This window comes from Salmo salar, chromosome 04, assembly GCF_965601325.2.
Source record: "Salmo salar chromosome 04, fSalSal1, whole genome shotgun sequence".
Classification (NCBI taxonomy): domain Eukaryota; kingdom Metazoa; phylum Chordata; class Actinopteri; order Salmoniformes; family Salmonidae; genus Salmo; species Salmo salar.
Window position 1 is genome coordinate 20,283,880 of NC_138294.1, and position 27,767 is coordinate 20,311,646.

The following is a 27,767-nucleotide window of genomic DNA, read 5'->3' on the forward strand; positions in this document are numbered from 1 at the left end:
ACACACACACCCTACAGTCCAACGACTTGGGGAAGCTAAAGCGTAAAATGCCCCTGACTGAATGAGACTGATGGCGCTGCTATGAGGCAACGAGGAGAAGCAGAGAGAGGCAGAGAAAGAAGCAGAGAGGCAGAGAGAGCGAGAGAGAGGCATAGAGAGAGAGAGAGAGAGAGACGAGCGAGCGGCAGAGAGAGACGAGCGAGCGGCAGAGAGAGACGAGCGAGTGGCAGAGACGAGCGAGCGAGAGGCAGAGAGCGAGAGAGAGCGAGAGGCAGAGAGAGAGACGAGCGAGCGGCAGAGAGAGAGCGAGCGAGCGAGAGGCAGAGAGCGAGAGAGAGGCAGAAAGAGAGAGCGAGCGAGCGAGAGGCAGAGAGCGAGAGAGAGCGAGAGGCAGAGAGCGAGCGAGAGGCAGAGAGCGAGCGAGAGGCAGAGAGCGAGAGGCAGAGAGCGAGAGGCAGAGAGCGAGAGCAGAGAGCGAGAGGCAGAGAGCGAGAGGCAGAGAGAGAGAGAGAGTGAGAGGCAGACAGAGAGAGAGAGCGAGAGGCAGAGAGAGAGAGAGAGCGAGAGGCAGAGAGAGAGAGAGAGCGAGAGAGAGAGCGAGCGGAAGAGAGAGAGAGAGCGGCAGAGAGAGAGAGCGAGCGGCAGAGAGAGAGAGCGAGCGAGAGGCAGAGAGCGAGAGAGAGCGAGAGGCAGAGAGCGAGCGAGAGGCAGAGAGAGAGAGCGAGCGAGAGGCAGAGAGCAAGCGAGAGGCAGAGAGAGAGAGAGCGAGAGGCAGAGAGAGAGAGAGAGATCGAGAGGCAGAGAGAGAGAGAGAGAGAGGCAGAGAGAGAGAGGGAGAGAGAGAGAGCGAGAGGCAGAGAGAGAGAGAGCGAGAGAGCGAGAGGCAGAGAGAGAGAGAGAGAGAGAGCGAGAGGCAGAGAGAGAGAGAGAGAGAGCGAGAGGCAGAGAGAGAGAGAGCGAGAGGCAGAGAGAGAGAGCGAGAGGCAGAGAGAGAGCAAGAGGCAGAGAGAGAGAGAGCGAGAGGCAGAGAGAGAGTGAGAGAGAGCGAGAGGCAGAGACAGAGAGAGAGAGAGCGAGAGGCAGAGAGAGAGAGAGCGAGAGGAAGAGAGCGAGAGGCAGAGAGCGAGAGCGAGAGGCAGAGAGAGAGAGCGAGAGGCAGAGAGAGAGCGAGAGGCAGAGAGAGAGAGAGAGAGAGAGCGAGAGGCAGAGAGAGAGCGAGAGGCAGAGTGAGAGAGAGAGAGAGGCAGAGAGAGAGAGAGAGAGAGAGAGAGAGAGAGAGAGAGCGAGAGGCAGAGAGAGAGAGAGAGAGAGCGAGAGGCAGAGAGAGAGAGAGAGAGAGAGAGAGGCAGAGAGAGAGAGAGAGCGAGAGGCAGAGAGAGAGAGAGCGAGAGGCAGAGAGAGAGAGAGAGAGAGGCAGAGAGAGAGAGAGAGAGGCAGAGAGAGAGAGAGAGAGAGAGAGGCAGCGAGCGAGAGAGGCAGCGAGCGAGCGAGAGAGACAGAGAGAGGCAGCGAGCGAGAGAGAGAGAGAGAAAGAGGCAGCGAGAGAGAGAGAGAGAGCGAGAGGCAGCGAGAGAGAGAGAGAGAGGCAGCGAGAGAGGGAGAGAGAGAGAGAGAGGCAGCGAGAGAGAGAGAGAGAGAGAGAGAGAGGCAGCGAGAGAGCGAGAGAGAGGCAGCGAGAGAGAGAGAGAGAGAGAGAGAGAGAGAGAGAGAGGCAGCAAGAGAGAGAGAGAGGCAGCGAGAGAGAGAGAGAGAGAGAGGCAGCGAGAGAGAGAGAGAGAGAGGCAGCGAGAGAGAGAGAGAGAGAGAGAGAGGCAGCGAGAGAGGCAGCGAGAGAGAGAGAGGCAGCGAGAGAGAGAGAGAGAGAGGCAGCGAGAGAGAGAGAGAGAGAGAGAGAGAGAGGCAGCGAGAGAGAGAGAGAGAGAGAGAGAGAGAGAGGGGCAGCGAGAGAGAGAGAGGGGGAGCGAGAGAGAGAGAGGGGGAGCGAGAGAGAGAGAGGGGGAGCGAGAGAGAGAGAGAGAGAGGCAGCGAGAGAGAGAGAGAGGCAGCGAGAGAGAGAGAGAGGCAGCGAGAGAGAGAGAGAGGCAGCGAGAGAGAGAGAGAGGCAGCGAGAGAGAGGCAGCGAGAGAGAGAGGCAGCGAGAGAGAGAGGCAGCGAGAGAGAGAGAGGCAGCAAGAGAAAGAGGCAGAGAGAGAGAGGAAGGCAGAGAGCGAGGAAGGCAGAGAAAGTCAGAAGCAGAGAGCATCTGTCTGTTTGCCGTGCTCAGTGTGAAAGAGAACCATTTAGCGGTGTAATGGCGGGGATGACTTGCATGTTGAGACAAACAGCTGCAGGGTACTCAGCAGTCCGGGTCTGTTAGCACTCACTACACACACACAACCGGGTGATTCAGTGCTGTGTGTGTGGGTGTGTGTGTGTGTGTGCATACAGTGTGTGTGTGTGCATTCTTCCCAGGACAGAGATGTATAGCGACATATCAGGGAGAATGGGTGAACAGACTGCTGCGACGGTCTGCGCTACTGGGTTAGCTAACAAAACACCGCTTCCTGGTTCAAGTTGAAAGCTGATGATGTAACTGCCAACTAAGAGGAACATTGCTTCATGTGATTGTGTAGTGGGTTTATTTACCAGGAAGTGGTCAAGCTATCTATTTTGAGAGGTTTGGAGGAAGAAGAATATACAAGTTAAAGAGAGGGACAAGAGAGACCCTCATGACAGCTGAAGTACATCACAGCTTATTCCTCATCTTACTGTATACAAGACAGCCCCATGTCAACTCTCTCCGTGTTTGAACATGATGGCGGGTTATATTTTGGCTGACGTGGTTGTTCTGGACTGTCTAGGGAGCGGTGTTACTGTGCTGGGCCCGTGCAGTCACTGCAGCCAGATAGACAGTGGAGTCAACCAGATTTCAGACAGCCTCATCAGACACAATGATCCCTGTGCCGGAGGAGGATGCTGGGGGAGGAGGGGTGGGGGTAGGGGGGGTTGTTCCGTAGGTCACCAGACCACATGACTTGCATGAGGTTTCACCTAGCTACCAACAGACACACTGCAACTATTCTGTGACTTAGCCAGGCATACAAGATGGCTCTACTGACCTCCAGGCCCGGGCTGGGGAGGAAGGAAGGCCATTAGCCGATTAAGTCTGGAGTAGAAGCATCAATACTGCCACTATGATGCCAAGAAGCTTTGAGAGGCCCGGAGAGAGAGGCAGAGAGAGAGAGAGACTCAGAGAGAGAGAGAGAGAGAGAGAGAGAGAGAGAGAGAGAGAGAGAGAGAGGCAGAGAGAGACATAAGTAAAAGATGAAGAGGGTGGGTTCAAGACCACGGTCAAGTCCACCACTCAGACTGGCTATTTAAATCCTGCACAGCTACGGAACACACCACACAGCCAGCACAGCTTGAGCCACATCTGGGCTATCCCAGCATGCTCTCCTGTGACTAGGAGTGGCTGGCTGCTGATGGCCTGGGTTAGAGGTTGTACACTGTACGAGGAGGGAAGAGTGGAGAGGTGTAAACGAGGGAGGAGGGGTGAGTGTAGTGAGGAGGCGGGGTGTAGAAGGAGCCATGGCGGTAATTAAGTGTCCATGCTGAGCCCTGGCGGGGGCTGCCATGTCCGCGGGCTATGCTAATGAGCGTGCCCTGCAGTCAGGGCTTCTGCCTTATTAGCGTGCGGCGCAGGACAATATGGTGGGAGAGACCCTAGCAGCTAGCCCTGTCCACCAGCAGGCTCACGTCGCTGTAAACGACTAGCAGTCAGCCCCCCCTCCCGGAGAGGAAGATAATTCCATTCACTGGGACGTCTTTCTCTCCATCTTCCGCTTCTCTTCAGTCTCGCCCTCACTCTCAGTTTGTCCTGTTGGAAAAAGACTGAGCGCTTGTGTGTGTGTGTGTGTGTGTGTGTGTGTGTGTGTGTGTGTGTGTGTGTGTGTGTGTGTGTGTGTGTGTGTGTGTGTGTGTGTGTGTGTGTGTGTGTGTGTGTGTGTGTGTGTGATAAAAACACAGACTCTCTAAATATAACCAGCTGGTTGTGCCTGAACTGGCCCGTCGCAGGACTTTATACGGGACATCAATATGTTAAGTGCACATTTTCCCCCCTTTTCTTTTGAGGAAAAGGCTGAAATAATTGTCAGAGTGCATCTATCACGATACATCCCACGTTACAAAAGGCACCATGTCACTGACTGACTTTTCAGCTGTTTGTCATAAATCCTCCCAAATGGCACCCTATTCCCTGTATAGTGTACTGCCTTTATAGTGCACTACAGTTGACCAGAGCCCAAGGGGACTGCGAGTGAGAGACTGGTCTGAGATCAGTGATTGAAAGAGATAAAGACAGAGATATTCAGCTCTCAGTGCGGCTCACTGATCCAGGCTCAGAGGGATGGCGATGCGTGGGCAAACTCAAGAGGGTTCATGCCCTTTAGTGTTCTGGGAGCACCACCAGGCATTTACCAGTTTAAAAATACAGCACTTAACTAGAACTGCGCTTTTAACAGCCTGAGTTAGAGAGAAGCCCATACTCTAAATCATCTGCACCTATAGTAGGCTTATGTCCACACACAACTCTGTATATAACCCATTCTTAAACAACAAACACACCCATCACCTTTTATCCCATGTCAGAGCCAAAATGGCTACTCCAGTTTCCAGTCTCTGACCTAGATAACATGGGGGAAGTGGAAACTGGAAAACCCATCAATCATGGTGGCTCAGGAGTTAGCCTAGACCAGGGTTTCCACAAACTCGGTCCCGAGGCCGCCCCTAGGTGCACGTTTTGGTTGAGAGGTTGGGAAACCCTGATCTCGATCACACTCTCAGCATGGAACGGGATCCAGGGTAGCTGTTAGCCTAAGCTATATACAGCAACTAGATTCAGCCACGGCCTTTGCTGTCGAAAAATAATTACAATCATTTGTACACCGCTAATTGACCACAACTCATCCCAAAAAGAGATTGTTATTTTCAAATACAATCATTTCATACCTTTATTAGAGACAATCATATATATATTTTTCTATTTGTGGGAATACTTGGGAACAGATTTACTAAACTAAACAATTTTTTGCCGAATTCCTGATGATTTTACAGTCTTTTTATTTATTTTTGTAATAATTTTTTTTTACTTTGAGGGGACCCCCAAAAATCTTTTGAAGGCTGGTTTTGTCCCGTGGGCCTCATGTTGCCAACCCCTGCTATACAGTAATGTCTGTGGTTCGGTTCTGTCCGTCGCATTGAAATGTAGCGCAGCATATAACCATCTGTGTACTGTTGGCCTTGGCCCCGGCAGTTTGTGGGTACTTCGGGCCTCGTGCCAGAGGTGAAAGAGGAAGGAGAAGTGTTCTTGGAAGAGAATGAGTCGACTCGAGGGCCCCAGACCTCTGAAATTCCTCAGCGCAGATGGAGCGCCCTTTGCACCCGCGTTTATTTTTCCCGTCCATTTTTAGATTTTTTTTTTTTTTTAATGTTACAGAAACAACACGTAATTTTAGACGTGGCATCAAAGCGCCTCAGAGCACACAAAACAACCGCTAGGGAGAAACACACAGTTTCACTACAGAAATAGGCTACTCAGTTCTCATAGAGTGCCTGTAATTGCAATTAACAGGGTATTTCTTAATTTACCATTCAGCCCAGGGCCTAAAAGTAACACCCGCCACCTACCAGATGCGGGTACATTTTGGCAGTGGCGGGTAAGATGTCTATTTCACCAGCCACGTTGGCGGGTGGTCAGGGATCCACAGTGCGGGAATTTCACTCACATTTGTGAATAAAAATAGTCATGTATGATCACATTTATAGTAAACGCAATGCTGCAGTAGCTTATTTCAAAGTATTTCTGCAGTTTTGTTTCATAGCTGGTAAATTAATATGGCACAAAGTCAAAGAACTCCACTATGTAGCTTATTCCCGCCCTTAAAAGGACAGGTGAAATGTGATATTTTGGTTAATATAACACAACTTCTTACTAGTAATACATTTACTGTTTTAGAAACATTACAAAGCATGCTCCCTGATTCTTTTGTGTTTTGTTGGTGTCATTAGCCAGGGGGGGATATTTTGGCTGGTAAAAAAATGTGAGTGGCTGGTGGACCAAAAAGTACATTTTATACCCTGATTCAGCCTAAACATTACCATGGTGAACCATAAAAAGTAGCAGTAGTACAAAAGTGAAAGCTATAAGACAAGGATACATTATGACGCTTAATACCACATTTGCATAATATTGAAAGAGGTCACAAGGACAGTTGATAGGATAAAGTTGTCATAGAAACTACAACCAGTGGATAGCATTGAAAAGAGGTCAGGGCTGGATTTCCCAAAAGCATCGTAGCTCTAAGAAACTAATAGGACAAAATATGATCTTAGTGCTACGATGCTTTTGGGAAACCCAGCCCAGGTGGGCTACATAGACTAGGCTATACTTTTACTTCCACTTGCATATTTGGTAGATAGCCCATTTTGATATAGGCCAGTCCTAGGTTACTTCTCTCAGGTGAAAACAACAGTTTCAGTGTACTTCAGTCCAAAGTTGCCTCAGATTTGGCAACCGCCACAAAGCAAGGCCTATTTCTCAGAGGTTGACGGACAACTAGCTTTTAGATGTAAATCAATGGGAATAATTGTGTCTCGTTACAGCTGTCACAGTGCTAAGAATAATGTCCACAATACACTGACATTCCCTTGGTATCCTCACTATGTCACCAATCATAGATACTAGCTGTATGTAGGCTATGTAGGTTATTGGAGCACAGTTAGAGCTGCGGCGGTCATGCCATTTTGTCAGACGGTTATTGTCACGCAAATGACTGTCGGTCTCACGGTAATTGACCGTTAATTACCATAAACACATTTAGTATCTCCAGGCCTCCAGCATGGAGACTGATGAGTGCCTTGGGAACATCAACATTTAAAAAGGTCTAATAAATCAATTTAATGTACACCATCACAATAAATCTATTATTTATTTAAAGGCGGGTTTAAAGAAACATGATGATATGAAGAAAATGTATTTCAGTAGAGCAGAATATGAGTTGGTGTACTGTATGTTATCTGGCTAGGCACCATGCCATAGTCTGTAGGCTAGTTCAGTTAGCAGACAATATACGCTTACTATAAAATCATATAATCGAAAATAATAAGAAGAATATCATTTAACTTTGCTGAATAAAATAGAAAGAAGATTTTTCCCATTCCGGGGCGAGTGCACATATGAAGTGGCTATGTTGATCATAAAGGGATCATTTAAAACAGGTCCTATACACTAGATTTAGAGTTATTTGTCAACTTTAGTTGTGAACGATACAAACATTAGAATGTCTTAGAAATCAAAACATATATGGGCTGCATGATGCGACTATAGGCTATTGATGATTTGAAAAAGTATTTTTTAAAAGCGTGCTCTCTGTTCCTTGCCTCAGGCTGCACAGCTGTTCTCATCAAGTGATCATATTTTCATCCATCAGACTATTCTCAATTTAGTCTGGTCTTTACTAATATGTAAAATTTGTTTTGATTTAGAATGGCCCATTATCAAATGGGCAGGAACAGGGGCAGTCGATATGCACTCGAATAGCGAATGGGAGCCACTTCCCGCAGTTCGTTTTTCCAATCATGCCGGGTAGGCTACTCCGGTTTCATAGCACAGCTGAGAAATACATATAGTAGCAGCTGGGATCCTCCTCTTTTTAGTGGCAGCTATCAAAACTCTGCCTTCACACGGGACCACATATAGAAACGTCTGGCCTAGAAGAACACTTATTTATTTGTATTTCTTCATTTAGATTTTTTCTGGATTATGTGTGTATTTTTTTAATTATAATTCTTAGTTTTATTATTATTATAGCTAGGTATTACTGCACTATTGGAGCTAGAAACACAAGCATTTCGCTGCACCAGCGATAACATCTGCAGATCTGTGTACGTGACCAATAAACTTTGGATTTGATTATTTCACGCCACGCATCAACTACTGTTTGAGAAGCAAGCAGCCTCTCTCTGCGCAACAGGTCATATATAGGCATTTGCAGAAACTAGCAGGCCATTAGGACCTGATGGAGGGGCAATAGTGCCCTGAGTACCAGATCATTAGGACCTGATGGAGGGACACTAGAGCCCTGAGTACCAGACCATTAGGACCTGATGGAGGGACAATAAAGCCCTGAGTACCAGGCCATTAGGACCTGATGGAGAGACAATAGTGCCCTGAGTACCAGATCATTAGGACCTGATGGAGGGACACTAGAGCCCTGAGTACCAGACCATTAGGACCTGATGGAGGGACAATAAAGCCCTGAGTACCAGGCCAGTAGGACTTGATGGAGGGACAACAGAGCCCTGAGTACCAGGCCATTAGGACCTGATGGAGGGACAACAGAGCCCTGAGTACCAGGCCATTAGGACCTGATGGAGGGACAACAGAGCCCTGAGTACCAGGCCATTAGGACCTGATGGAGAGACAATAGAGCCCTGAGTACCAGGCCATTAGGACCTGATGGAGGGACAACAGAGCCCTGAGTACCAGGCCATTAGGACCTGATGGAGGGACAACAGAGCCCTGAGTACCAGGCCATTAGGACCTGATGGAGGGACAACAGAGCCCTGAGTACCAGGCCATTAGGACCTGATGGAGGGACAACAGAGCCCTGAGTACCAGGCCATTAGGACCTGATGGAGGGACAACAGAGCCCTGAGTACCAGGCCATTAGGACCTGATGGAGAGACAATAGAGCCCTGAGTACCAGGCCATTAGGACCTGATGGAGGGACAATAGAGCTCTGAGTAGCAGGCCAGGCACAACTCCAACACCATCATTAAGTTTGCAGATGACACAACAGTGGTAGGCCTGATCACCGACAACAACGAGACAGCCTATAGGGAAGAGCTCAGCAACCTGGCCGTGTGGTGCCAGGACAACAACCTCTCCCCCAACATGATCAAGACAAAGCAGATGATTGTGGACTACAGGAAAAGGAGGACCGAGCACGCCCCCATTCTCATCAACGGGGCTGTAGTGGAGCAATTTGGGAGCTTCAAGTTCCTTGGTGTCCACATCACCAAAAACCAAGACAGTCGTCAAGAGGACACGGCAAAACCTATTCCCCCTCAGGAGACTGAAAAGATTTGGCATGGGTCCTCAAATCCTCAAAAGGTTCTACAGCTACACCATCGAGAGCATCCTGACTGGTTGCATCCCTGCCTGGTATGGCAACTGCTCGGTCTCTGACCGCAAGGCACTACAAAGGGTAGTGCGTACAGCCCATTACATCACTGGGGCCAAGCTTCCTGCCATCCAGGACCTCTATACCAGGTGGTGTCAGAGGAAGGCCCTAAAAAACTAGTCAGACTGTTCTCTCTGCTACAGCACGGCAAGCGGTACCGGAGCGCCAAGTCTAGGTCCAAGAGGCTTCTAAACAGCTTCTACCCCCAAGGCATAAGACTCCTGAACATCTAATTAAATGGCTACCCAGACAATTTTCATTGCACCCCCTCCCCCACCCCCCTTTTACACTGCTGCTACTCTGTTTATTATCTATGCATAGTCACTTTAATAACTCTACCTACATGTACATATTACCTCCATTACCTCAACACCGGTGACCCCACACATTGACTCTGTACCGGTACCCCCTGTAAAGAGCCTCACTATTGTTATTTTACTGCTACTCTTTAATTATTTGTTACTTTAATTTCTTATTTTTTGGGGGTATTCTTCTTAAAACTGCATTGTTGGTTAAAGGCTTGTAAGTAAGCATTTCACTGTAAGGTCTACACCTGTTGTAGTCGGCGCATGTGACAAATATAATTTGATTTTGATTTGATTAGCAACCTGATGATCGTTAGTGAGTTGGGTACTACCAACTCATCACCAGAGTGCATAAGAGGAGATTACCGTGACTCAACGGTCACGTGGAATGTGACTGCGGTTATGAATCATGAATGCCGGTGTGGCGTTAATACGGTCACCGTAACAGCCCTAAGTACAGTTCACTCACTGTTCCAAAAACACAGTAAACCCTACATTTAGGCTACAGTACGATATTACTGTAGAGTTCCTATGTACAGTATGTGAACACTTCATTACACTCAAACGTAGGACTATAAATAATTACTAAAGGGGAACCTTGCCAGCATCCATCCCATAAATTTGGTATCATGACTGAGGGTAATTTGCCAAGACGTTCCTGTAGTAGATACGTGTGCCACGACACACCACTGTTCCAGAACAGAACCGATACAGCCCTGTGAATGGTAAAACAGGAGGACTGACGTCAAGAACTAAGAGGTGGCTGTCACTAGTTACCACAGCCACAAAGTCAAAATTGGCTATATAATTTCATGAAAACAAGCATGAGCTTTTTGGTATTAATTTAAGGTTAAGGCTAGGCGTAAGATTAGCAGTGTGGTTAAGGTTAGGTTTAAATCATATTTTAAGAAGATACATTGTAGAAATAGGCAGGGTTTAGCCATAATTAGGACTTTGTGGCTGTAGTAACTAGTGACGACCCTAAGAGGTGGGCTTACTCTAAGTAGCACAATGACGCTAATATAGCTAGCACCACTAGTACGTCACATTCTGGCACACACACTGAGGGGCAGGCTGCCCACTTAGACACAGAGAGGAGTGAGAGAGCAGAGCGCAGTGTGTGTATGGGCCATACGGTATGAGACGGGGGGGGGGCACAATGGGGAGGGGGGCGGTCCTCCAGCCAGCCAGCGTAAATCACACTGAGCCCACTGGCACAAGAACACGGTCGACCGGTCCCACTACAGCAGCCAGTCACCCCCAGAGAGAGAGAGAGAGAGAGAGAGAGAGAGAAAGAGAGAGATGGTGGGTGGTTGTGAGAAAGTGTGTGAGAAAGAGAAACTGTGTGTGTTACTGACTGTGGGTGTAAGAGACAGTGTGAGAGAGAGGCACCATGTGTGTGTAAGAGAGAGACTATGTGTGTCTGTGTGTATGAGAGAGCTGGGGAGAGCGAGTGAGCATGGAGTGAAGAGCTGAGCGATAGAGAGCTGGGGGGGGCGAATGAATCGAAAAAAATATGGCTTTTTCTATGGTGGTATTGGGTTGACAGCAGTTTGGCAGAGGCGCCTGAGGCAGTGCCTGCTTGGATTCTAGCCTGTCACTCAGGACAGGGACACTAATCAGGATTGGTCCCGGTCCCTTCTTCCTCTTCCCTAGGAATAGTGGTGTAGGGGGGAGCCAGAGCCAGTTTGCGTCCATTAGAAAAAGGGAGAGAAAAAAAAGATGGAAGAATCGCAGTGGCACAGCAGGAGAGGCTAACCTTCATTTGCATGCAGGTCCAGGGGAGGAAGAGGTGGGGGGGAGCTGTTTCTGTTTCCAATCTCCATGTTAAAACGCCTGGCCAGGGCAGCCAGTGGGAATGAAGAGGCATTGTTCGCCCTCCGCTGCTCCCCGTCACACCTAGGCTACATCCGAAATGGCACCCTATTCCCTACATAGTGCACTACTTTTGGCCAATTGAATGCCATTTGGAACACAGACCAATACCCATCTCGCCTTTTCTCGCTTTCAAGGTATAAAAGACATGTCCTGCGTGGCAGATAATGTCGATCTCAAATCCTGACCTGAAATCTATACAGACCAGACATTGATGTACGTCTGTTGTTTGTCTTGTGTGCACTGCATCCATATCCATCCAGCCTTTTCTGGTTCCATCCACATCCGTCATAACCAGGTTGTGACCTGAAAGCTGCAGCATTCAAAGCCTTGTCGTTGTCTTTCACCCGTGAGAGAGGCCGTTCTCTGCGGCGTAACGATCGCTATGACAACCATCACTCCATCACAACCATCACCCTCCGGTTACAGTGGGTTGGAGCGGTCTTGTTTCTGAAGACCTCATCACTGACTGGGAGGGTCATCGAGGTCAATCCACTGGCTCTCACAAGAGATGCTACACGAGAACAACAAAATGTACTTCCGCCAAAAAAGGATGAGGCGGTTTCTGGCCAAAGGACCAGAAGGAGAGGGAAAAGAAGAGGGAGGGATTGCTGGGATGCTTCCTTTGGCCCAGAGTTGACGAACACAAAGTCTGGCTGTGCGTGCCAAATTAGGTTTTTAAGCATTTTTTTTTTTTCAGGGAGGATTTGTCGCTAATCTAGAAAACCTTCTGGTAGGAAGTGTCAATACATCTGGTGCTGACCACTCCCCGTAGAGTGCAGGGATTAATGACCTAGGATGTGTCCCAAATGGCACCCTATTCCCTATATAGTGCACTACCTTGGACTAAGACCCATGTAGGGAATAGGGTGGCATTTGGGGATGCAGTCCTAACAATCTGAACCAACAACTGACTGACTTGTCCATTGAGAACACACCGGGAACTCAGGAACGGAAAGAGGCAATCACTGACAGATCAGTCCAACTAAACCCTGTTCATTATCAACTCACCAAAAGGTTTTTAGAAGCTATCCTGATTTCCAGATTTTTGGGGGCATTTGTCTCCATTTTGTTGATGACGAGATATCTGGCTAATTAGAACGTCTTAGCCGTCATGATGAATGATATTCGTCTAGTACTAGACGGCCAATAATAATAATAATCTCGTTACCGCGATGAGGACGAATCAGACAGCAAAACGCACTTGTTTAGACCACAATGGGATAACGCTAGAGAACCTGAGCCTCTCTACCTCAAGGTCACAGCGGTTCACTCAGAAGACGTGGTGAAGCTCATCTGCATTGTGCCAAATGGAAGGGCATTCTCCGCACGTGGCAGCCACAGAACCATCAGCGCCAGGTACTCACCTGCGTTTCAGCGTCGTAAATAACCTCCACTCGCCCCGCCCGCCACTGACAATGGCTTTCACAGAGATGACTTCACGTCAATGAATTTAACTTATCTGGTCTGGAGTGGTGCTTTGTTGTAACACAGCCAAACGCTTCCACTCTCTCTGGGTGTGGATGTGATATATTGTTTCCCTTGAGAGCCTTACATACCGTGTGGTTCCACTACTCTGCATCTGCCTGGCCTGACTGCCTCGGTCCCTCTGTCCTGCCTCGTTCGTTCCTGGCACTTTGAATCTCCCCGCGGCAATGAAACGGCCCCAATCAAGGCCCCAAAACCCCCCACAAAGCAGCCAGACACAGCTGTTAGCCTGGCTAGTTAAACGAATTAGTGTGGCAGTCTCGCTCTTCGCTGCTCAACCTAACTGTACAGTACAGTGTTGTGGAAAGAGGTACTGACTAGGCTTGGGCAGTATACCGTACATACCGTACACCGGGGTATTTGGAAAAAGCCACGGGATAGTTTTTCCAATACCGTCAAAACGGTGTCTTTGAAGTTTAAAAATAAATGTGAATATTTGTAGCTACTTTTTAAGTTAATACATGCGGTCAAATACGTTAGGAGTGCAATACGTTAGGAGAAAAAGCAGATTGTGTTCTTCATTTCACCGGTCACATTATTTTACATTATGAAGGTTCCCATAGTTCCCCAGAACAGTTCAGACTGTCATGTGTTTGTAAATAGCACAACGGGAGAAAGTGGGAGCTGGTGAGTCCATAGCGTTTGATATCTATCGGCGAGTCTCTGGTCGTGTCTACACTTGACACTTACATGTGACTTCTGCTATCAGAATGTGAAGATCACATTGAATAGATGGGTCTAGATGCACAAAAGTGGTTTTGTGGTGTGATTGTGTTCAGATCTGTCTGACCACTTCAGGAGGTGGTCAGGGCTGCATTGTGTGTGGATTTCTCCTCAGTCTGGACGCAGTCAGGCCACCGAAGCGCATACAGTGGGCGACGTCATCAGCACTCCTACCACAAGTCTCCAGAAAACGTGTGTTTTGGGACCGAGAGGCACCTTTTCATTATAAACGTAGGAGGAAATGTGTGGAACGTGTTTGCTGGACTCAAATGCTTGCCAGCTAATCTTTAGGAAAACATTTTTTTGTTTGGCTAGAGTTATGCTAACCCATTTGCAATCTCTTTAGCGTTGCTTGCTGGCTAGCTACAGAGGTTAGCTGGCTAGTTACTATCATACTAGTTACTATCATATTTAGCCTATTCCACCATTTGTAGAATGCATACTGGCATATGAATATAGCGCGAGAAAAGGGAATCTGGACACATTTAAATGTAGGTGTAGACGCATGACGTGTTGGGAATTCCATGATCAGAACTCTATGATCAGAATACTAAAGCTGCATGAACTGTCAAGCCTAGACACCGCCTCTGTTGTGTGCCGCACGAGGTGAGGAAGTTCATCTTGTATGCAATTCACTACTAAATGTTTGCCATCAGATACCTTATAACGGCTTTCTGCCGTGTTTGAGAAGTCAAAGATTTCTTGGTGAATTCTGTTCAGCTGCTATTTTTTCCCTGTGCTTCCTAGTACCGTTTTTTTCTCTCCCCCCCCCCCCCTGCTTTGTGTACACATGCTGTTCTTCCTTCAAATAAGCATGCATCACAACTTTTTCATTTGCACAATTTCTCTTGTTCAGTTTCACTTGTACCCACTCACCAAAAATGACATTTGGTAGCGTGCTTGTATAACTTTATGAGCTGGATTTTCCTGTCTTTGCAATTAGTTTGTCCGTTTTCGCTTGTTAGCATTCAGCTAAAAGCATCTATGTGACTTTGCTATTACTTGTGCTAATTCTGTTAGCACAAGTTTTTAGCGCCCCCTTGTGTGCTATGCCGTGACATCGTAAATCCCAGGATGGCAGAAGAACAGTATGATGGTATGAAAATCTGGATACTGCCTAAGCCTAGTACTGACTTCCAGACCAGAGAGGACAGAGTTTGCCTGGCTGCTGCTGCCAAAGGCTAACAAGAAAGAGCCTGGCAAGTGTGGGGGCCTCCTGGTCTCTCTTCCACCCACACAGGAAGTGAGGTCATGACATTAGCACTCCGCCGTGCTAGAGTGCTCTCCGCCAGGGCGACAAGATCAGCCTGTTGGACGAGAGCCATTCTAAGCCCCCCTAACAACAAGATACATCAAGACAGTAGAGCTACATAAAATTACCATGTATTTCAAACCTGGCAACATAGAGAGTGGAGTGTAGTTATTTGGTTATACAGGGCAACCAAGACTGGCCCCTTGGCAAGGGCCATCAAACGCAGTGACCGAATCAGTATCCACTATCTAAACTAAAAAGGCCTCACCACCAAAGGAAAGAAAAATCTATGCCAACCTAAGCAAAAACCCTCCTCTGATTTCACGCACCAGTTAGACGCGTACCACATGCTCCGAAATATCCCCACGCCTACAGCTATGGCTTTCTTCTCAGAGACAATTGAGGAGACCTCTCTAATTCTCTGCGATGTCATTTCCATCTCTCTTTTAAGAGTGAAATGAGCCTCGATAATAAATCACATCCCTGTTTAGAAGCAGAGGCAGCAGTCTGGCACGACTGGCCGACTAGAGCTTCCTGCTCCCCAGACCTCCCTCCTCTCTCTCGTTCTCTATATCTCTACATCCCTCACGCCTGTTAAAGGCCTGTCCTGCAGGGCCCTAGATGCACTTTGTGTGGTACAACAGAGAAAACCGCCCAGAGCTCTTAGCAGCTTCCCCACCACCACCAGTACTCTCCCTCTCTCTTCCCCTCTGTCTTTCCCAGCTGCACCAGCGAGCTGTTCGCAGTTCCTTATGAACTGCGGCCAACTGAGAGCCTGTGCTACTCCTGTGAGATTGGTATTACTCAGTACCGGGGCTACGTCCTAGCCAAAGGGCTGCTCTCCGAAGCTGTACATCTCCCTGTTGTGGCTTGTCAACATGGAGAAAATCGTTACCAAGGCTAAGGCACTTCCATTCCACACAGAGGAGTAGGAAGGGGGGGGGGGGTTGATTGAGACCAGGTAGGTACTGTGTGGAACAGATTGCTGGTAACTTTTGTGATATATTTTTATGCCTCCTAGTGGACATGGTGGACCTTTCATTTGTTCTCTGTTAAATTAGGTCAATGTAAAATACAGAGGGCACGCTGAAGACGTCGTTCGAGAGAGACCAGATCAAGTGTCATGGACGACAATCAGGTGGGGAAGTCATCCCTGGATCTTTGTCAAGAAACCGCTCTAATTAAGCCTAACTGAATAAGTATTATGGGGGAAGGCAATGGACATCCCTAAATAATTACTTTAGAAGATTTGCATATTATGCTTCCCTGAGTCCCTTTTGTTGGGCATGAAGAAATCCTAGCTTAAATTACCTGCTTAGTACCTCTAGTGAGTATGACACTTGATGAAAAGTGTGTCCAAAACAGAGTTAATTACTCACAAGTAGCCCCCTGAAGTTATTGTGAAGCGAGTTGCTTATCAGACATGTTTTTGTAATTACTCAGGGCATTGGAAATTAAATGAAGTGTCACCTCATTGACAACCTTGATTCAAAAGAGCATTCTGAATGAATTGGAGGGATTCTCAGTGGATGCTAGGCTTGGGCGATATACCATTTATACCATACACTGGGGTATTTTGAAATACCGCCGAATGATTTTCAATACCTCAAAAAAAATTAACAATATCTATTTTTTTCAATGTTTGAGGGTTGGGGGATGCATGCTACGCCACTGTTTATAACGGTAAGTTAAATATGCACTGAACAAAAATATTAACGTGTAAAGTGTTGGTCCCATGCTTCATGAGATGAAATAAAAATCACAGAAATGTTCCATATGCACAAAAAGCTGATTTCTCTCAAATGTTGTACACAAATTTATTTACATTCCTGTTATTGAGAATTTCTCCTTTCCCAAGATAATCCATCCACCTGACATATCAAGAAGCTGGTTAAACAACATGATCATTACACAGGTGCACCTTGTGCTGGGGACAATCAAATACAACTTTAAAATGTGCAGTTTTGTCATACAACACAATGCCACACGTTTTGAGGGAGCATGAAATTGGCATGCTGACTGCAGGAATGTCCACCAGAGCTGTTGCCAGAGAATTGAATGTTAATTTGCTCTACCATAAGCTGCCTATATATTTTGACTCGGTAATGGTTGGTACAGGAACGGTATGACAGTGTGAAAATCTGCATACCGCCCAACCTTAGTGGATGCCCATTGGAATCCTGACAATACCTGCAGGCCTTGGTATTGCCAGCCAGCCTACCTGTTTGACGCAGAAAGCAACAACACATTTTAAATGTGTATTGATCAAACCCCAGAAGCTTCTCTGGAACCAGGCCCATTATAAAGTTAACTTACCCCACCAACTTTCATTTAAGATTACCCCACCAACTTTCATTTAAGATCAACCGCTGTAGCGGCCTCCCAATTACTATCCATTCAATTCTCCATCAAGTCACGGAGAGCCTGAATGGGGCCAGTTTTAGGCCTACCCACTGAATCTGAATGGTGTTGAATGCGGCGGGTCTCAAACTCCCCTCTATGTAAGCGCTGCTAAAGGAGGCATCCCACCACCTTCCTCCTGCCCTTTAATTCATTTCTAAGTGAAAGCCTGTGTATCATTATTCGCTTCAGCTCCAGTCGGCAGACACCGCGGTCCATGAGAGCCCGCGCCCCGTCAAGTTGAGGGGTGGTGGAAAGTGGCGGAGGGGGATTCTTGGCAGAAATTCCCCACAAATTTGATGCCAAGAGCAAAATGGAAACCTCCCCTCATTTTCCTTTCCCCTTAATCCAATGTTTTCAAGCCCCGGCCCCGCCAAGGTCATTATAATCATAGAAAGTGGAAGGGCGCCAGTGACCCGCCATTACAGTAAGGTACAGAACCACCCAGCCATTGGCTGGTGGTGAGGAGGAAAGGAGAAGAGCACTCGGTCGGTCGGGTAGAGGCAGGGGCTAAAATCCCTCCATTTCAAATGCAGATAACCTGAGGAACCAGCAGAGGAGGAGACAGGGAGAGGAGAAAATGTCTCCCTCTCTCGCTCTCCCAGTGCCCCTGACCTTTTGCCATTCATGATCGGGTCTCTCTCTCTCTCGTTTATTTTTAGCTTACAATTCGTATCCATATCTTGAGTTTAAGCCTACTTCGACATTTATTCAGCAGATAGGCCCTATAGCCTAAAGCTAATTCAGAATGGTTGCAAAATGATCAAGAGTAGAGAGAGGTTTTAGAAGTAATATTTGGTGACATAACATAAGTATGACCAATGACCTAGAAACCTCTGGGCCTGAAAGAATGCTGCTTGCGTTGACAATATTTCAAAAGCGACCTCCAGCATAATCTACAAGTAAATAAAAGGGTACTACTTTTACATGTAAAAATCTCTATGCTTTATCCAAGTGATAATTTTACCGTCAATATTTACTGTAAGTAAATCGGCCAATAGAATTCAACATACATAATCATGCGCGTACCAAAATCATAAAGAGTGTCCGTTTTCATTGTGGCGCCAAAGGTCATGTTCACTTGTCTGAGTGAGGGCGCTGTACTGTACTGTGACCTCCATGGCCAGCTTGTGAGTATGTGTGTGTACCCTCTCTCACACGCCATGTATGCTAATATACACAGCATGACGCTTGGCCTGCACAGAGCACAAAGCAGAGTACACAACCCCAAATATCTAGACCTGCATGTGTCTGGGCTAAAATAAAGCACCTTCAGTAGTTTAAAGGATATGTGTATTCGTGCTCTTTTCACCACAGGGCCTCAGTACAGATGCAGACATCTGAACTTCAATATTGTGCTTGTTCCTGGCACGTGACCAATCGGTGTAGGTGTTGTTAGCTGAACAATGAAAACAAACAGACAGTCAGCCAATGAGGTGAAGTGGCACTGACTTCCAGTCAGTGTGGGAGGAAAACCTATACAGAATAAATAAAGGTTGTCCTGTATCAGTTTTGTGACTGAATGGGGGGAGAAGTAAAATATTGGCCACGACTTCTTAAAGAGAAAAGGCTTTCTCTTCGTTATTATATGAAATCCTGTAATTGATGCATACAATAGGCTATTACATGATGTAACATGTCTATAACATTACTTAAACCAGGGGTGTCAAACTCATTCCATGGGGGGCCTAGTGTCTGCTGGTTTTTGGTTTTTCCTTTCAGTGAAGACCTAGACAACCAGGTGAGGGAAGTTCCTTACTAATCAGTGACCTTAATTCCTTAATCAAGAACAAGGGACGAGCGAAAACCCACAGACCCTCCGTGGAATGAGTTTTACATGTGACCTAACCCATATAATAGAACTAAATAGTTGGAGCCCCAGGGTACTGTATGGTACGTCAGTCAGTGGAGGCTGGCGGGAGGAGATATAGGAGGACGGGTTCATTGTAATGGCTGGAATGGAATCAAACATATGGAAACCACGTTTGACCATTCTATTTATTCCATTGCAGCCATTACAATGAGCCCGTCCTCCTATAGCTCCTCCCACCAGCCTCCACTGATGTCATTATAGGCTACAGAGCATGACCTGCTCCGTCCACTCCAGCGGCGTTTGTAGGTACGTACATTCGCCGTAAGTAACATGTGAGTGAGAGCTTACTGTCCAAATATCACTCTCTCACTACTGCTCTCTCACCCAGCCAACCCGACGCAATTTCCCAAGTTCAACTGTGGGTCAAACACCTGAGCGCTGTACCAGTGGATGAGGAGAGAACGGTCTTATTTTGGGGATGTTTTGTGACTGGGTATGTGGAGGTTTGTAGTAGCCTAAATACTCACACGTGGAAAGATTGGACACGAATAGCTCACACTATGGCACTACAAACGCTAATTTGACATTTACTGCACTGTTTTCACATTTTGTATACTTTACACAACAAAGTATACAAATCCCCGTTTTGATCACAGCTAGTAATAGGACTGAACACTTGCATTGTTTGACATTTAAGAAAGACTACACTGTCATTATGGTACATTCATTAAGTCATCATTGATTTATGAGATTAATTACATTTGCATACCAATATAACTCATTAAGCCATGTTCTTACGCAGGTCTTCAGGACATTGCACTACAGCAGGGGAAATTGCCACACGAAGCCAATTCCTCTGTGATCATTTTATCCACACATTCTACCTAGAAGTCATCCTCTAGCGGCCGAAGTGTGTCATTGCAGCTTTTCATTATTGGACTGATAAAAGCACAATCTAAAGATCCAAGCTACACAGGGTCAAATGAACAATATATATATACCAACATCGCACATTCTGATGTACATTCGGAGTAACGACATAACGAGAAATGGGGAAAGTGCCATTTCGCCTATCTAGCCCGCGTTATTGATCGTAGTCTGTCTGCAATGAATGGCTGCAAAGGGAAGGGAAAAAAACTGAACTTCAGGTGACCGACCATGGCTTTGACATAGCCTGCATGCAGACATGAACCTCGCTGAACTGGGCGGAAGAAAATACCTCTGCTTCAACAACAAAAAATGATCTCCACACTTTCAAGAACTCGACGTAAAAGCAGAGCGAGCGCCTACCGAGGGAACCAATACACCCGTTTTGAGTGGTGAGAGAGAAAGTTAGACGTTTATATTAACAGAAATGTGAAGTTAGCTACCGAGCGTTGCTAGATAGCGCTATTACCAGGAACACTGAGGCATGGTTAGCCCCGAGTCTGGCTTGTCTGATCCGACTGACCCTTCATTTTATTGCGGCCAGATTCTCAGATCCTCCCCTTTCTCCCCCGAAAGAGACTCGCTCGCACCGACAGATAAACGAAAACGCTCAGACATTATACCATATACAACCGATACACAAGCTATCTGACCGCAACCTTTAGGGGAAAGGGGACCTTTATCGATTATACTCGATTAAAGCCACGTACAGCTCATGCACTCGCTGGCTAGCTAACGTTCCTCATCGCCAACAACATGGCTGCCTTGCTCAGACCTAAAAAAGGAGAAATAACCTACGCCGTGTCTTTGTCTGTTTCACCTCTTTAACCCTAAACTACTGCGCAAAACACACGAAGACCCATTAAAATAGCTCAAAACCAGCAAACGACTTACGTGAAGGCAGGCGTTTGGGTTGCTCCTGCTTCCTCCTTGGCATTTTCCCCCTTTTTGTCACATTCTCCTCCTTGTTTTAGGGATAAGAAGAAAAAAGGTTTTTTCCCATTGAGATTGTACGCGAGAGTGATGGCAGGGACTGTATACCTGGCTTGTCCTCGCGGTTTAAAGTGTATTGTTGGGTATAGGACCACAGGAGGAGGGTTCTGTGCTGTTGTTGTTGCCGTGTCTTGACTATGGCTGCTCTCTGTAAGTGTGTCTCCGAGCCCCTAACTAACACTAATGCAGGGATCAAAGGGCAGCAACAGCAGAGCAGACACACACACTCGCTCACACACACTAGCTCGCACACACGCTCTAGAGGAGCTCGCCCGCGATAGCAGCGTAGAAACGGACAAGGTGCCCCCAAGCTTACAGGGTGTATTGCTGACTGCGAAACCCCTACATATTTTTTTTGTAACATTTATTTGATAACTTCTATAAATAATAAATAAGGCAAAGATACTGAAATACAGTATCAGTACAGTATTTTTCATATTGAGTGCATTATTTTTTATTTATTTATTACATATTTATTACATTATAAATATGTTTTCAAAATGTGAAATGTACATTTCTTGATTTGATGAAATGATGGATTGAATAGTAATTCAGAAGCCCAATGGAAATCCCCAGTTTCCCCAAATAAATAATGATGATTAATTTGCATGAAACATACATTTGAAATGAACCCTTTCATTTTCACACTTGCATAACCTCCATATTTATTAGGCAACAGATGCACACATTTAATTTCTTGCTATTGTTTTTATTTGTTTCAATGCCATATGTCACATGAACTGTAAATAACTGCTGTTATAACTATCCCTGGTCTCAGAAATAGTGTAACTCTCGTCTGGAGAAAAAAAAAAGAATTAGCTAAAGCAGAAAACAACACTTTATTGCATTTCAACATTGTGTTTTGTGTCACATTGTACATGTAACAGCAATGGCATTTACCTAAGAGTTGAGTTCACCCCCAACTTATCCCTCTGTAAATCATGTCATCTAAATTACTACATGTTTTACCCTTCATTTGTTGCATTTCCACGTTGGGTAATATCATATACATTTAATAACAACGTTAAAAATCTAAATCTCCATTCTTCTCCCTCGCGGTGGTGGCGTTGGGTTGAGTTTTTCATAGCGCAGCCTGTCCCGTCTCTCTTCCTGCTGCTGGACTCCTGCAGGCTGTGTTCACTTGGCCCGGCACATTCTTTCACACCTCTCAGTGTGTGAGGAGAGCTGTGTCTTCATCCCTCCATCCTGCCATCCCTCCATCCCTTGCCACCTCCTCCCTCTGAGAGAATAGTCCTAAATGGCACCCTATTCCCTATAGAGTGCACTACTTTGACCAGAGCCATTAGGGCTCATATGGCTCTGGTCAAAAAGTAGTGCACTCTATAGGAAGCAGGGTGCCATTTGAGATGCAGATTATGAGAGGCGCAGGAGGCTCGTTACCGTGGCAATTAGCAGAAGCCCAAATTAGCCCTCCTGGCTGGACTGCCTGTATCATGTCCACAGGTGACACGGCCACTTTGCATTTTTCTAATTAGGAAAGAGCATAACATGATTAAAATGTCTATTATCTATCATAAAGGTCCAGAGAGAAGCTGGACAAGTCCTAGTCAAGTAACAGTAATCAGTAGACATATGTAGAGAACACATGCGAGTCACATGACCACATTAGAACTACAAGAAAGAGTATAAGGAATGAGTATATTCTATTGTGAATTTTTATTTTGTAAAAATCTTTTTTATTGTCAAATACACTGGATAAGTGCAGTGAAATGTGTTGTTTTACAGGGTCAGCCTTAGTAGTACGGTCACGCCTGAAGCAAATTAGGGTTAAGTGCCTTGCTCAAGGGCACATCGGCAGATTTTTCACCTAGTCACCTCGGGTATTCAAACCAGCGACCTTTCCGTTACTAGCTCAAACGCTCTAACTGCTAGGCTACCTGCCGCCCTATCTGCCATGCAGTGTATGTACAGGCCGAACGTCACATATGGAAACGTGTGTTATTGTATAAAAGGTTCTGTTGAGGAAATCCAAGGTTAGTGAAAATTCACAGTACATAGTGCATGTGCATGGCAGTAGGTTGAACTCTGGTGTACCTCCAGCCTCTCCACTCCTGTGTTGTGTTGAAAGGGACTAAACCATAGGGTGTCTGACACCAGTACAGGCGCAGGCATGTGTGAATATCTGTGTGTGTGTGTGTGGACAGCTGGGGTGTGTGCTTCACCTGCACCAGCAACTGAGCACTCATAACAGGGGACCAGGTGTTGACCTCCCACCCCTCTCTCCACCCACGACCAGCATGGTCACAGCATAGTTGGAAACGAGGGGTTAAATGTTCACTGTTGCTTCCATCCTATTCATTCTCTATATTTACATACTGTACTGTCAGTCTGAAGCCAGATCGTCTCTTTTCCTGCTGTTGAGAATATACTGCATGTAATTACATATTAAAACATCAAAACATACTTTATATCTACACCATAAAACATGAAATATACTTCAGTAGCCTTTAGCCTATATCTTATCGAGTAATCTGTTAGACATCTGTGAAAGTTGTGATTACAAAGTTTACAAATGATACTCCTGATGAACAAGTGAAACTAAGCCTTCTTTGACAATTACATATTCATCCAGATCATTTGACGCAATAAACTATGTCAACTCATGGAGAGAGAAAGAGAGATACAGAGAGGAAGAGAGAGTGTGGCGGGCCGCAGTCATGTTTTTGTTCTCTGAGTAGAGGTTTGTCACCATGGCGAGGTCACAGTCTGTTCTCTGACCCCAACAATGCCAGGCCGCTGAGGTAATGCTGGCAACAAGACAATCAGCTGATAGTAGCCATGGCAACGCCAGCATGACCTCACTCGGGGTTGCACCTAAAGGTCAAAGCTCTGACATCGTGCTCTATCAACAGTTCCGCAATCTATGTCAAATGTCTAAGTTAGAAAAACAACAGAGTAGGGAAAGTGAATCAATCAAAAGTGGCTTTTAAACTTCATTAGTGTAAGCGTTATTCATAATCACTTTTCTAATTACTTGGGAATCTATTGATGGGCACAAAACACATTTGCCACGTCTAGGCCGCAGTCAGTACTGACCATGAATTTACATACATACATAAATATTAAATAGTGCCTAAACTCAATACAACTCGAACAGGGAGGCCTCATCACACCTGTCACAGCTAATATCCTTCCTCCTATACAATAATATATCATAATATATAATATAATATAAGTAGCACAGTTTGTAGGAAATAAAATTCCCTTAGCTAATTATATTTCCTTTAGCTTTACTGATAACTGCCGTTGTTCCGTTGCTTTTAAAAACAGCTCATTTTGTCAGTTGGCATTAATACGACTTATTAAAATGCTTCCCTGCAGCGGCGTGGCAGTTAGCGAAATGGAAATTTCAGGTGCTTCAGCGGAGGATGGGGGAAGTGGATAAAGAGGAGTTTCTGTCTCAGGGTGCATGAGCCTGGCTTCTCCACTTTCTGCTCTCTCTCCATCTCTCTATTCGTACTGTCCCATGTGGCCTGGTCTATGTTAGCTATAGCGCTAGGCTAACACTAGCTGGATGTAGCCTAGCCTTGGGGTAAACCTCAACATCAGTCCCCTGTACAGCCGCGACTGTCGCAGGCTGATAAATCCTCACAAGGTGGCTGGTGCCAGGTTTTTCCGGTATATGCCACCTGTCCCCCCGACACACACACAGACACACACCCCTTACACCAGGCAGGTCACCCGTGATTACAAGTCAGTATTCGACGTCCATGGAAACCGGCCACTAGGGGCAACAGTGAGCACTGTTACCTTCACATAGGTTTTGGTTTTGCTAGGGCTTTGCGGACAGGGATGGAGGATGGGCGTAAGCATCCAAAGGAAGGCATGTTCAAATCCAGCAGTAGAAAGTTGTTTTTGATATTTTGGTTTTAAGCCTATCCCAAACCTTAACCCTTACCTTAACCATTTGGAGTGAATGCCTAAACGTACATTTGTTTGAACAACTTCCACATTTTTGGTTTGAGAAACATGGATGAACGTCTAATTCTGACGTGAGACTGTGAGAGCTGGTAGCTCACACACCCCTCCCCTCCTGCTCACCCCAACTACTACTCCATACACCCCAATTACTCCATACACCCCAACTACTCCATACACCCCAATTACTCCATACACCCAACTACTCCATACACCTCAACTACTCCATACACCCCAACTACTCATACATCCCAATTACTCCATACACCCAACTACTCCATACACCTCAACTACTCCATACACCCCAACTACTCATACACCCCAATTACTCCATACACCCAACTACTCCATACAACATACACCGCAACTGCTCCATACACCCCAACTGCCCCATACACCTCAACTACCCCATACAACATACACCCCAACTGCTCCATACACCCCAACTGCTCCATACACCCCAACTACCCCATACACCCCAACTACCCCATACACCCTACTGCTCCATACACCCCAACTATTCCATACACCCCAACTGCTCCATACACCCCAACTGCTCCATATACCGCTCCCCTCCTTGTGGGGGCTTCTGGTCCCCACAAGGATAGTAAAACCAAACCACACACACACACATTGTCCTTCATACACACACAGACACACACACATGCTGCCCTCCCCTCTTTCTCCCTCCTGTCCCCCCCCTTCCCTTCACCTGGCCTGACGCTGGACACACACACAAACACACACACACACACACACACACACACACACACACCCTTCGCTAGCTGGTCTGACAGTTTGACAGAAGCAGGTGGCCTCGCTCCCTCTCTTGCCCTCTGGCCTTCCGAGCTCTCACCCCCGGTGGGGACGTTTGGGCGTAGAGAGGGGCCGTTGTCGCCTCGCCTTGTCCTCCCCTGACCAAATATCACAGGACTGGAGAGAGGACATGACTTAGGACACATCCCAAATGGCAACTCATTTCTTTACACAATGCACTACATTTGACCAGAACACTATGGGCCCTGGTCAAAAGTAGTGCTCTATATAGGGAATAGGGTGCCATTTAGGACAGAGCCTTACATAACACCCCACCCACCGTGCTTTGGTTCAGTCTAATACTGTAGCTTCGCTCACTCCTCCAAAACACACACACAGGCACACTTTCTCTCTCTCTCTGCGACTGTGTGACAGAGGCAGGTGGCCTATTTCCTGCCCTATGACCTTCAACACTTCCCCTGTAGTAGGGAGACAGTCACCATACTGCAGACACACACACACACACACACACACACACACACACACACACACACACACACACACACACACAGAGAGGAGGAGTCTAGGTTGCCCCTGGTGAACTGGGGGAGAGGTCTTGCTAAGGCCCCAAGGGGGGGGGGGGGGGGGGGAATTGTGGGTCCTTCATCTCAGAGAGTTATTTTAGCCTCTGGGGCAGTCCTGACTAGTTGAAGGGTCATCCCTAGAAGGTTACTTAACTGTATACTGTACTGTACTGTATGGCCTACTACGGTAACACCCGTGGGATGATTTTAGTATAGCTTCAGTTCATTGTGTGTGTATACCTTTGTATGATATACTGTATCTTTGTATAATGTTACACTGATAATGTTGGATGCAGTGTGTGTGTGTGTGTCATACAACGTGCTACACTGGTGTATTACTGTATGCCGTTGTTTGAGTGTATGATATGTGTCTCGTTGTGTGTGTGTGTGTGTACCTACTGTATGTCAGGGGAAGAGAGCCCTCTGATTACTGCCAGTTCATTGTGTAAATGGAGCGTGCTGAACATGTTCTGATAACTCTAATGTGTTCCCAGTCCCAGCTTGATTTTATTGCCATGCTCCTAATAGGATATTGCCACTATTGCAATTTGGATTAACTTCCGTGCCGCTGCTGTTGAACTGACTGACTGAGGTGTGTGTGTGTGTGTGTGTGTGTGTGTGTGTGTGTGTGTGTGTGTGTGCGTGGTTGCGCTCAATTAATTCCTTATCCAGAACATCCCTCTTATTATGACCCCCACTTTTATTTTCACAAATGCAAAATATTGCCCGCATTTCAAGTTTTTTTCTTCTTCTGAATAAAGATATATTTAGGAAAAACGTGTGACCTGTGTGAAACTGGAGACCTGTGAATTAGAAACGTTAAAATAATTTAAATCTAACCAGCGACTGTAAATTAAATATAAATAGCAATGCATGAAAGAAAATGAATCCTAATTAGCTGGATCGTGGCGCGAACGCGCTCTAACTCATATTTACATTTGACTAATCGTATTTTCATGTTGACCTTCCACTGGCAAAGATAAATAACACACACACACGGGTAACAAAACACTGGTAGTGCAGGCGAGATGTGCCACCGACATGTTTTTGTCTGTGAGGAGCGTGATCACTCACAGGGAGTCTGCGTTTGTTCTCTCTGTGGTTCCTTTGTCTCAGCCCACCTACACTCCTCCCAGGCTCCTCCCCCCTCCCCAGCCAGTCATCCAATGGTGTTGTCTTCAGGTGTTGACCTTATCGGGTGGAGGTCAAAGCCAGGTCAGGGATCTGTTGCTAGGCTACCATCAGATAACTGGCGGGGGTTGGCACTTGGCAGCCGCTTGCTGCCTGGGTAGCTGCTCTCTCTGTCATTCACTGCTTGTCATGTAATCTCATTCATTTGCAGACAATTGCCTGGACGTCAGAAAGGCTATCTGCTCCATGCTGTTGTAATGAAAACACATTCAAATATTAAAAGCGGCCAAGCTAGAGCCCCATTACCAGCCAGCTCTACTTGGCATTGGCACACATCCGTTATTATACGATCATGCCAAT

The 27,767-nt window shown here is 46.5% G+C and overlaps 2 protein-coding genes across 6 annotated transcripts in view; one reads left to right on the top strand and one right to left on the bottom strand.

Annotated features, from left to right (window-relative positions):
• LOC106610221 (zinc finger protein 827) overlaps nt 1-21,222 on the bottom strand; it is a 108,601-nt gene extending 87,379 nt beyond the window's left edge. For 2 of the 5 annotated variants that reach the window (XM_082974169.1, XM_082974170.1), the window contains exon 1: nt 20,899-21,221. In XM_082974169.1, the coding sequence (XP_082830295.1) occupies nt 20,899-20,941 (43 nt within the window). In that variant the 5' untranslated portion in view covers nt 20,942-21,221. Of the gene's footprint in view, nt 1-20,898 lie in introns of all 5 variants that reach the window. The other 3 variants (XM_082974171.1, XM_082974168.1, XM_082974172.1) reach the window with 3 other exon arrangements.
• LOC145878534 (uncharacterized) lies at nt 86-18,608 on the top strand (the record flags this gene model as incomplete). The annotated part of the gene is made up of 6 exons (XM_082973834.1): nt 86-328; nt 1,277-1,459; nt 1,590-1,711; nt 1,746-1,841; nt 15,588-15,714; nt 18,582-18,608. Coding segments are annotated over 6 exons (798 nt in total), but the record flags the coding sequence as incomplete, so codon positions are not given.
• Nucleotides 21,223-27,767: the final 6,545 nt, after the last annotated feature.